Below are 12,310 nucleotides of genomic sequence, written 5' to 3' on the forward strand. Positions count from 1 at the left end.
GTGCAGTCCCCCTGTTCTTGGCTCCTGAGCTCATGGCACAAGTATTTTTGTAACCCACTGCGGCAGCTGTGTCCCCATTCATTCATTCGCTAGCATCACCATCCTCCTCTTCTATTTGCTGCAGGGCTATAGCCGCTCTTCATTTGCTGACTGGGAGGAGTGGGTATTTGTGGATATAGTCCCAAAATAGATTACTTTTGTTCTGATAAATAATGCCGAGCATTGCAGGGAAGAGGAAGCACATTTCCCAGAGCTGAAAGGGAGAGTTCACACCACAATTTGAATGTCTTCCAGAAAGTTGTCAACCCTTAAGCCTGGCTTTTAGGTAATTAAATCCTTTGCTTTTGTAGAGACTCAGAGATCTGAGTGATTAAAGTGAGGAAAAAATCAGTGTCATCTAGATCTTTCTTCCCATTCAATTCCTCTTCTGTATGAAGTGACCCACTTAAGAATATATTCTGGGGGTGCCCGGATGGCGGAGTTGGTTAAGCATCTGACTCTTGGTTTTGGCTCAGACCCTCTCCCTATGCCCTGCCTCCCACTTGCGTGCATGCTCTATTTCAGATAAATAAATAAATCTTTAAAAAAAAAAATTGGAGCAGGGGAAGGGAACAGTTTGAGCAAATTTAGGAAAAGTCTCCCAGAGAATGTGAGGTCACGAAGATTGGAAAGGATATGAGTAGATGGAAGGAAGGGCAAAATGCATAGGCAATCCTAAAAACTGCAATTAAATCAAATACTAAAAGACTTTGTAATTATGTGTGCAATATGTTTAACCTAATATTGGCCAGCATAGAAGGCGGGAAAAGCAACAAGGAGCCCCGGGAGACAGGAGTTCCAGCCTCTAACCAGCATACCTTGGCCAGTACTTCTCTTCTCTGGAGTTAGAGCAGATGAGTCTAAGGTTCCTCCAGGCCCGAGATCTATCAAGCATGACAAACAGACTAGAGATGAGTGAACAGAATATAGATATTTTAAAAGATTTATTTATTTATTTTAGAGAGAGAGGAAGAGAGAGAGCAAGTGAGCATGTGGGGGGGGGAGGGGCAGAGGGACAAGGAAAGAGAGAATCTCAAGCCAACTCCCTTAGTTGTCATCCCCACCAGCTCAGACTCTACAGCTCTAGGCAGCCACTAATCTACTTTCTCTATAGATTTGCCTGTTATGGGTATTTCATATAAATGGAGTCATACAATATTTGGCTCTTGGTAACTGGTTTCTTTCACTTAGCATAGTATTTTCAAAGTTTGTCTTTGTTGTTACATTTTGTTTTTATATTTCCTTTAATATTCAACAGAGCAGTTGGCATATACTAGCCTTTTTAAAAATAAAATTTATTTTAGAATAGATTATTTGTTTATTTATTTATTTATTAAAAGACTTTATTTATTTATTTGTCAGAGAGACAGAGAACGCACACACACAAGCAGGGGGAGCGGCAGGCAGAGGGAGAAGCAGGCTCTCCTCGGAACAGTGAGCCCAATGCAGGACTCGATCCTAGGACCCTGGGATCATAACCTGAGCTGAAGGAGAGGCTAACTGAGCCACCCAGGCGTCCCTAGAATAGTTTTAGAATTACAGATAAGTTGCAAAAATAGTACAGAGAATTCCCATCTACCTCACATCTAGTTTTCCCTATTGCTATCTTACATTAGTATGGTAGACTTTTCATAATTAATGAACTGATATTGATATATTATTATTAATTAAAGCCCATACTTTATTCATATTTCTCTCATTTTTTAAAATCTAATGTCATTTTTCTGTTCCAGGATTCCATCCAGGATATTATATTACATTTAGTCATCATGTCTCCTTAGGCTTCTCTTGTCTGTGACAGTTTCTCAGACCTTCTTTTGTTTTTGTGTAATAGGATTTTAACAGATACATGTTGAAGGGATCTAAATTGTTACCCTTAGAGGACAGGATTTTCTCTTCATGTCATGGAGCCTTAGGACATTTAGTGTTTATTATCTAGTTGCTTTATAAAAAGACCTCTATATTAAACACTCCCATAGGAAAGCTATACCACTGATGTTTCGAGTGCAGCAGGGTGGAGTGAGTTTGAAAGAGTGGGATTGGGGGGAACTTAGGGAGGGAAGCTGCCCCTGCTACTGCCTCCTCTCATTATTACTGTTTTGTTGATATTGGTGTCATTATTATTATTGAGACAGTGCCCTGTAACAGAGGCATAGCTTTTGGAGTAAAACAGTCCCCTTAGCCGCTTCTTAGCTATAATTTCTCGGAATATAAACTCTGTGGGCCTCAGTTGTCTTACCTGTAAAATTGTCTTGCAGTGTTTGAGAATTAGGAAAGAGTAAAGTCCCTTGCATGGTGCCTGTGCTTGGCAGATGCATAATTGTTAATTGGTAGTAGAAAAAAATAGATCACGTTGGAAAAGGAAAATAAGGTAAAAAACAACAACAAAAAGGCAGCATGGAAGGGGGACTTCTGTTTTTTAGCATTTTCTGTAGTGGGTGGAGTAAGAGCAAAGATGACCTTGGTTTGCCTACATATTCAGTATTAACTGAAGGATAGCTTCTTTGCTAGACAAGAGGCTTTGGGTCCTTTTTGGTTTGTGTACTTTGGGTTTCTAGCCTTTTTTTGAAGAAGTGCTTGGAAGGCTATGAATAATTAAAATTGTCCTAACATGGCTATTTTGTTATAGATGCTGTGTCTGAGGAACGATACCATTTTTAAGCCAGCCTTTTCTCTCTTAAGGTAAGGATATTAACAGTGGTTAAATATAGCTAATATTTGCATTCTGCTAGGTAGTTCACCCAGCATTTTTCTTTCATCATCTCCACTTGCATGTCTATTAAGCATTTCAAACATTAACTCCCCCGCCATCTTGCTCTTTCCCCATTCTCAGTAAATGACAACTCCATTCATCTAGTTGCCCAGGCCAAAGTCCTTGGAGTCATCCTTAACACTGTTATTTCTGTCCCTCTACATCCAATTCTTTAACGAATCCTCTCAGCTCTACTTTTGAAATATATACAGAATCAAACCATTTCTCAGCTCCAGTGTCAGGTCTCATGCTTTCTGTTTTGCTAAACTCCTTCTAATCTTTACTATCATCATTCTGCCTCCTAACTGATGCCACTGCTTTTACTTTTCTCTTCTGTCCTTCACACTAAAATCAGAGTGATTCTTTTTATTTTTTATTTTTAAAATCTCTTTTTAAAGATTTTATTTATTAACTTGAGAGCAAGAGAGAGAGAGTGTGTGAGCACAAGCAGGGGAGGGGCAGAAGGAGAGGAAGAAGCAGACTCCCCGCTGAGCAGGGAGCCCAACGCGGGGCTCAATCCCAGGACCCTGGGGTCACAACCTGAGCCAAAAGCAGACATTTAACCGACTGAGCCACCCAGACACCCCTGGAATGATTATTTTTAAAATAATCAAGTTAAAAAATATAATCAAATTAGTTTATGTCATTTCTCTCTCAGAACTCTCCAATGGTCTCCCATCTTACTCAACATAAAATCTATAGAAAGGAAAATAAAATAAGATGAAAATTGAGAGAGAGGCAAACCATAAGAGATGCTAACTCTAGGAAAGAAACTGAAGGTTACTGGAGGGGAGGGGGGATGGGATAATTGGGTGATGAGCATTAAGGAGAGCATGTGATGTAATGAGCACTGAGTGTTATATGCAACTGATGAATCACTAAATTCTACTTCTGAAACTAATAAAAAAAATAAATAAAATCTACACTCCTTACCATATCCTACAAGGCTTTACACAATCTGTTCCCTCATCTGTGTACTACTACTTACTCAGCTTTAGTACACTGGCTCCCTTTCTAGTCCTTGAGGACTCTCCTACCCCAGGATCTTTGCCCATTCTTCCCTTAGATATCCATATGGCTCAGGGTGCCTGTCTGGCTCAGTCAGTAGAGCATGCAACTCTTAATTTTGGAGTCATGAGTTCAAGGCCTGTGTTGGGTGTGGAGCCTACTTAAAATTTAGGGGCATCTGGGTGGCTCAGTCAGTTGAATGTCAGACTCTTGATTTTGGCTCAGGTCATGATCTCAGGGTCATGAGATTGAGCCCCATGTCTGGTTCCATGCTCAGGGTTCCATGCTCAGCACGGAGTCTCCTCTCTGCTCCTGCCCCCAAGTGCTCGCTCACGCACACACACGCTCTCTCTCTCTCTCAAATAAATAAATCTTCTGGGGCGCCTGGGTGGCTCAGTCGTTAAGCGTCTGCCTTCGGCTCAGGTCATGATTCCAGGGTCCTGGGATCGAGCCCTGCATCGGGCTCCCTGCTTGGCGGGAAGCCTGCTTCTCCCTCCCACTCCCCCTGCTTGTGTTCCCTCTCTAGCTGTCTCTCTCTCTCTCTCTGTCAAATAAATAAATAAAATCTTAAAAAAAAAAAAAAAATCTTTAAACAAAATAAAAAAAAATGGTATCCATATGGCTTGACCCCCCCCCTTACTTCATTCAGGTTTGTGCCCAGATGTCATCTCATCAGAGAGATCTTCCCCGACTACCCTATGTAAAATAGTGCCCCCTCCCCCCATCAATTTTTATTCCCTTCCCTTTATTTTTCTTTGTTGCAGGTATCACCACCTGAGACATTCTGTAAAGATGTATATGTAAAGTTATTTAAATTGTCTTCCCTACCTGCCCCCTAGAATATAAGCATCATGCAGCTAAGGATTTTGTTAGTCTAGTTTACTGCTGTATCCTTAGAGCCTAGAATGCTGCCTGGCACATAGTAGGCATTTAGTAAATATTTGTTTAATGAGTGAATAGATTCTCACAGTGACCTGCTGAAACGGGTCATATTATCTTAATTTTATACATAAATACTGAGGTCCAGAGAGGTAAATTAATTGCGCTAAGATGACATAGCTAATGTGAGTTGGAATTAGAATTCAAACCCAAGTTTTTTTTCCATTGCCTTGCACTTACAGTTTGCGACTCCCCACTGTTTTACTCTCAATGGTAAGGAAAGGCATTTGGTAGTTTATTTCTCGATTCAGCAGATAATCACTGAGTGTCTTACATGTAGTAGCCATGTGATATAAAACAATGAATTGTATATCTCCCTGGACTGCATGGCACCCATGAGTCTGCATGATTTCTTTAATCCTTTACATTTATTGAAGCCTCTCTCCTACTATTCCTTTACATCGTAATCTATTTTCCCCATCATTGATCAGTCAACTATTCAATAAGTACTTACTATAGCACCACGCTTACTTATTATAGAACCATTTTACATGTTCTCTCTAATTTTTACAAAAATATACAGGACAAATATAGGTAACATCATTTTACAAAAGAGGAAACTGGCTCAGAGAGTTTAAGATAGATTCAGTCCCAAGAGATTATACTATTATTATCTGCATTTTAAAGATGAGATAACTGAGTTACAGAGATATAAAAGAACTTACCAAAGGTCACAGTTTGGAAATGGTACAGTCAGCATTTAATCACAGATCTGCTTGTCTCCAAGTTGTGCCACAATTTAGTTTCAAAACTTCTGCAGGATGCTGAACTAAAATACTCTGATAACCTAATGAGCCAAACAGTGCTGTATTATTCTCCTCCATATTCTTTGACTTCTGTATTCAGTCTGGCTCTCATTGCTGTTCCTTCCTCTCTACCCTCCTTGTAAGCTTCTGCAAGAACCACCTCACTGGTTCTCTTGCCTCAGTCTCACCTCTTCCCATTCATTGCTCACCTGCTGCCAGGGTTAACTTCCTAAAACCTAAACTTGATCATAGCACTCCTATGCTTAAAATCTGCTAGGAGCTTCCCAGTGCCTATACAGAGTAAATACCAAACTCCTTAGCACAGCGTATGAGGTTCTTATAACCTGGCCCTTGATTACCTCTTTCACTAACCTCCCTTTTCCCTGCTGCTTCAGTTACACTCATATCCAGTTGGTTGCTGTTCCCCGAACATACCACTTTCATACCTCTGCCTAGAATGCTTTTCCTTAAGGCTAAATAATCGAGAATAGTTCTGCATTTTTAAAACTCAGGTCAAATGGTTTTACTCCCCCAGTGGAAATGACCACACTTTACTTTGTGTTCTACCAAATCTTGTACAAGTTTTTGTTCTGGATCAGCACTAGATTATAGATCACATATGTTTACATATCTCTCTCCTAAATTGACCATAAATACAGACATTTTACTTATTTTTGCATCCTCAGGATGTCTGGCACATAACAGGCATTTAATAACGTTTATGGAAAGAGGGGAAGGAAGGAATAAGGAAATATCTAGCATTGACTTCACCTTAATGAGAAGCATACAAGTTTTGGTAACTGTGTAGATTAAATAAGGGGTTTCTAATTTTATTCAACATACTCTTCTTTTTAGGGTCAGCACTTCAAGAGAAAATCCCATCTGTTCTGCAGGTATGTGGTTATTTCCTGATATGGTCTGCTTGCTTTAAGTGACCCTCTAACACTCTGTAATAATTTTGTCTAGAAAGATTCCTAACATGTCTCTGAGAAGAGTGGCTGGGACCACATTCCACCTTTCACATGGAATAGGACAAGGGCAGGAATATAAAGTGGTGGTTAAGAGCAAGAGCTCTTTTAGTAAGTTTGGTTCCCAGCTCTCCCACATACTTAACTCTGTGACCTTTGGCTACCTCTCCATACCTTGCTTTCCTCACTTAAAACAATGAGGATAATTATAGTACAAACTACAGTGAATTTAAAGATTCAGTGAGGTATGGGTGCCTGGGTGGCTCAGTTGGTTAGGCGACTGCCTTTGGCTCAGGTCATGATCCTGGAGTCCCAGGATCAAGTCCTGTATCAGGCTCCCTGCTCAGTGGGGAGTCTGCTTCTCCCTCTGGCCCTCCCCCCTCTCATGTGCTCTCTCTCTCTCTCATTCTTTCTCTCAAATAAATAAATAAAATCTTTAAAAAAAATAAAGATTCATTGAGATAAAAGACATTAAGTTAGTTATTATAGTTATAATCGCTACTATTTCAGACCTCTCTTTTATGCCCATCATCTACTAGGCAAGGGCTTTTCATGTAGTATTTTGTCCAAAATGAATATCCATTCAATCTGATTAACTCCATGAATTTCAGTCTGTTTCAACCCAGTTACTTGCCCTTTCTGCTTTGTCTGTTACGTGAGAAATTTCGAAATAGTTGTTTGATTTTTTTTTTTTAAGATTTTATTTATTTATTTGACAGAGAGAGAGGGAGCACAAGCAGGGGGAGCAGGAGAGGGAGAAGCAGGCTTCCCGCCAAGCGGGGAGCCCAATGCGGGGCTCGATCCCAGGACCCTGGGATCATGACCTGAGCCGAAGGCAGACGCTTAACCGACTGAGCCACTGAAGCGCCCCTAGTTGTTTGATTTTAATGACATCTGTCATTTGCCTAAAGAGTATCAGAGGAAGGGTGCCTGGGTGACTCAGTTGTTAAGCGTCTTGATCAGGTCAGGTCATGATCTTGGGGTCCTGCGATCGAGTCCCACATGGGGCTCCTTGCTCAGCAGGGAGTCTGCTTCTTCCTCTCCCTTTGCCCCTCCTCCCCACTCGTACTTTCGCTCTCTTTCTCTCTCTAAAATAAATAAATAAAATCTTAAAAAAAAACAGTTTCAAAGGGAAAGGAATGGGAAACAAGAAGGAAACTAATGGGGTGGGGGGATGGGTTAGCCTGGTGATGGCAATGAGGGAGGGCACGTATTGCATGGAGCACTGGATGTTATATGCAAACAATCATGGAACACTACATCAAAAACTCATGATGTGGGGCGCCTGGGTGGCTCAGTCATTATGCGTCTGCCTTCGGCTCAGGTCATGATCCCGGGGTCCTGGGATCGAGCCCCGCATCGGGCTCCCTGCTCTGCGGGAAGCCTGCTTCTCCCTCTCCCACTCCCCCTGCTTGTGTTCCCTCTCTTGCTGTGTTTCTCTCTGTCAAATAAATAAACAAAATCTTTAAAAAGACAAAAAACAAAAAACTAATGATGTACTGTATGGTGACTAACGTAACATAATAAAAACAAAAAAACAAAAAAGAAGGAAACTAACAATTACCTAGTGCCTCATAATGCCAGGCAGTACAGAAGAGGTTTTACATCTGTTATTTTTTCAGAAGGTGGCAACAGTATGTAGAGCATCACCATTTCTACCTGCCCCAAAGTCCAGCATCTCAAAATATGGGCTTTTTACTTATTCATTCTTCCAACAAACATTTATTATACGAGGATGTGTTTTAGGTGCTGGGGATACGATATTGAGAGGATACGGTCCTTGCCTTTTGGAAGCTTTAGTCTTTTTTTTTTTTTTTTTTTTTAAGATTTTATTTATTTTTTGACAGAGAGAGACACAGCGAGAGAAGGAACACAAGCAGGGGGAGTGGGAGAGGGAGAAGCAGGCTTCCCGCGGAGTGGGGAGCCCGATGCAGGGCTAGATCCCAGGACCCTGGGATCATGACCTGAGCCGAAGGCAGACGCTTAACGACTGAGCCACCCAGGCGCCCCGGAAGCTTATAGTCTTAAAAGAATGTTTTCCCCAAGAACACTAGTGATGAACACCCACCATTTAGATTCAACTATTGTTGACATTTTGCTTTCTCTATTGGGCATCATGATACCCACCTTTAAATACCTCAGTATGCATTTTTAGAAATAAGGACTTTCTCTACATTCTGTTAAAGAACCACAATACCATGATCTCACTCAAGAAAATTAATAGTAATGCTTCCATATCATCTCATACTCTATCCATTTCTGTAATTATCCCCAAAGTGTCTTTTGTGGGTGTTGTTTATAACCCAAACCCAGTGAAGTTTCACACTTTGTATTTCACTATTATGTCACCTTTAATCTAGTTCCACTTGTTTTTTCCTATAACAGTGACTTTTTGATTAGGTCAGACCATTTGTCTTATAGAATGTCCTCCCTTGTTGATTTGTCTGATTATTTCCTAGTGGTGTTGCAGAACATGTTCTCCTATCTCCTTCCTATAACCTGGAAGTTAGATCTGAAAGTTTTGAGTAGACTTAAATTAAATCATTTAAACAAGAAAGTTTTCTAACTGATAGCCTGACTTCATATGGCATCCTATTAAGAGATTAAAAACAAAACAAAACAAAACTATGAATATCTGATTATAAAAGTGAAAAACATTCATTTTAAAGAATATGGGAAATAAACACTCACATACATACACACAAGAAGAAGCTGAAGAAGACAGAAATTAAAAATCACCTGTAAATGGGGATTAACATAAGAATTAAAAAAAAAAAAAGAAAGTTAAAAATCACCTGTAATCATACCATCCAGAGATTATTGTTTAACATTTTGTTGTATATCCTAACAGGTCTTTTTTTAGGCATTTATATTTCTCTCTCCATAGATAGATAGATAGTAGGTAAGTAGGTAGATAGAGAAGTGGATATTTTTGTTTGTTTTGCAGTAATGGGAACAAATGATACATACTGTATTTTTTTTTAAGCTTTATTTTAGAGAGAGAGAGAGAGTAAACTCAAGTGGGTGGGGCAGAGGAGAAGGAGAGGGAGAGAATTGCAAGCTGACTAGTGCTGAGCTGAGCCCTATGCAGGGCTTGATCCCATGGCCCTGAGATCACAACCTGAGCCAAAACCAAGAGTCGGACACTTAACTGGCTGTGCCACACAGGCACCCCGATATATAATGTTTTATAATCTTTTTTTTCTTATTACTTAATCCATGGTGAATATGTTTCTACTACAATGAAGAGATAAATATCTATATAATTATTTTGAATGTACTGCCTTAAATGGAACAGTTTGAAGGGAAAGATTTTGAGTCTGGCTTTGAACATGTTGAATTGGAGTGCCTGTGGGGAGAATATATTAAGTAGCCCACTGGATATACTGATCTTTTTTTAAAAAGATTTTATTTATGTATTTGACAGAGAGAGACACAGCGAGAGAAGGAACACAAGCAGGAGGAGTGGGAGAGGGAGAAGCAGGCTTCCCGCTGAGCAGGGAGCCCAATGCGGGGCTCGATCCCAGGACCCTGGGATCATGACCCAAGCCGAAGGCAGACGCCTAACGACTGAGCCACCAGGCGCCCCGGATATACTGATCTTGAATTCAGACATAAGTCTGGGGTGAAAGTGTAAATTTGGAAGCCATCATATTGTTGATTTTTTTGAAGTCATGGCAATGAATGAGATCATGTGAGAACAAGTAGAGAAGAGGCCCAAGGATCAGGCCCTTAGGAACTCTGACTATTTATTTATTTATTTATTTATTTATTTATTTAAAGATTTTATTTATTTATTTGACAGAGACAGAGACAGTGAGAGCAGGAACACAAGCAGGGGGAGTGGGAGAGGGAGAAGCAGGCTTCCTGCTGAGCCGGGAGCCCGATGTGGGACTCGATCCCAGGACCCTGGGATCATGACCTGAGCCGAAGGCAGTTGCTTAACCATTGAGCCACCCAGGCGCCCAGAACTCTGACATTTAAAAACGGTAGAGGAGGGGCACCTGGGTGGCTCAGTCGTTAAGCGTCTGCCTTTGGCTCAGGTCATGATCCCGGGGTCCTGGAATTGAGCCCCGCATCGGGCTCCCTGCTCCGCGGGACGCCTGCTTCTCCCTCCCCCACTCCCCCTGCTTGTGTTCCCTCTCTAGCTGTGTCTCTCTCTGTCAAATAAATAAAATCTTTAAAAAAAATAAAAAAAATAAAAACGGTAGAGGGTGGGGAGGGTGGGGTGCCTGGGTAGCTCTGTGGGTTAAGTGTCCGACTTTTGATTTCAGCCCAGATCATGTCAGGGTCCTGGGATTGAGCCCCAAGTGAGACCCCATGCTCAGCAGGGAGTCTGCTTAGATTCTCTCTCTCCCTCTGCCCCTCCCCTTGCTAGAGTGTGTGTGCACTCTCTCTCTTTCACAAATAAATAAATCTTTATTAAAAAAAAAAAACTGGGTAAAGGGTAAAAGAGATGGCTAATGAGGTTGGAAAAAAGGCGGCCAAAATGGTAGGAGAAAACCAGCATAGAAAATTTCAAAAAGTCAAAAGGAGAGTGTTTCAGGAAGAAAAGAGTGGTCAGCCATATTGGAGTTATAAGTGTGTGCTGCTGAGAGATCCCAAAAGATAAGAACCTAACATTCTTTAGCTTTAGCAACATGGAGGTCATTGGTGACCTTATGAAAGTAGTGTCTTGTGTAGGTGGGGTGGTACCAGTTGTGGAAGTTAGCTTGCATTGACAAGTGAATTGGAGTTGGGGAACTAGAAATGCTATTACAATGTTTTCATGAAGTTCGAGTGGGAGGGGAGAGAATTGGCAGGAGGTGGAGAGGACTGTGGGGTCCAGGAAAGGTTTTCTTTCTTTTTTTTTTTTTTTAAGATTTTTATTTATTTATTTGACAGAGACACAGCGAGAGAGGGAACACAAGCAGGGGGGAGAAGGAGAGGGAGAAGCAGGCGTCCCGCGGAGCAGGGAGCCCGATGCGGGGCTCGATTCCAGGACCCTGGGATCATGACCTGAGCTGAAGGCAGACGCTTAACAACTGAGCCACCCAGGTGCCCCAGGAAAGGTTTTCTTTTACATTTTTTTCTCTTAATTACACTTTTTATTTGGAAAGATAAAAAAATACGTAAGACTGAAAAAGGATAATATGTCAAATAAACCCAGATTTGGCAGTTAAGTAACATTTTGCCAGATGTTCATTTTTTTAAAAGATTTTATTAATTTATTTATTTGAGAGAGAGAGACCGTGAGCACAGGTGGGGGGAGGGGCACAGGGAGGGGGAGAAGCAGACTCCCCACTGAGCGGGGAGCCTGATGTGGGACTCAGTCCCAGGACCTGGGGATCATGACCTGAGCTGAAGGCAGACACTTTACCGACTGAGCCACCCAGGTGCCCTTGTTTTGTTTTTAAAAAGAGATTATGTTCAAGTGCTTTTATTCTGTGGCTTAGGTCTCATCCGTTATCCTCAACTAGAGGCAAAGTTCATTTTGAACTGGTATGTATTCTGACAAAGTTTTTTTTTTAATTACTATTAAAATTATCAACTGTAAGAATTGTAAATGCATTTATATAGATGCATAGGATAAAATAATATAAACTGTACAAAAAGGTATATGATGAAAAGTTGAATTTTCTACTTCCCAGTCTTACTCCCCAGTGTTACCCACTGATAGCAATTTCTCGTATATTTTTCAAGAAGTTTTATGCAGGGACACCTGGGTGGCTCAGTTGGTTAAGCATCTGCCTTCAGCTCAGGTCATGATCCCAGGGTCCTGGGATTGAGCCCCGCATTGGGCTCCCTGCTCAGCGGGAAGCCTGCTTTTCCCTCTGCCTGCCACTCCTGTGGCTTGTGCTTTCTCTCCCTGACAAATA

The 12,310-nt window shown here is 41.2% G+C and overlaps 1 protein-coding gene across 3 annotated transcripts in view; it reads left to right on the top strand.

Annotated features, from left to right (window-relative positions):
- MRPL48 (mitochondrial ribosomal protein L48) overlaps window positions 1–12,310 on the top strand; it is a 49,859-nt gene that overhangs the window by 6,032 nt on the left and 31,517 nt on the right. For 2 of the 3 annotated variants that reach the window (XM_034995162.1, XM_034995163.1), the window contains exons 2-3: window positions 2,669–2,721; window positions 6,340–6,377. In XM_034995162.1, the coding sequence (XP_034851053.1) occupies window positions 2,669–2,721; window positions 6,340–6,377 (91 nt within the window). The remainder of the gene's footprint in view (window positions 1–2,668; window positions 2,722–6,339; window positions 6,378–12,310) is intronic. The other variant, XM_034995165.1, reaches the window with a different exon arrangement.

Source organism: Mirounga leonina, unplaced genomic scaffold (genome assembly GCF_011800145.1).
Source record: "Mirounga leonina isolate KUSES-001 unplaced genomic scaffold, KU_Mleo_1.0 Mir_92, whole genome shotgun sequence".
In the NCBI taxonomy this organism is placed as follows: Eukaryota; Metazoa; Chordata; class Mammalia; order Carnivora; family Phocidae; genus Mirounga; species Mirounga leonina.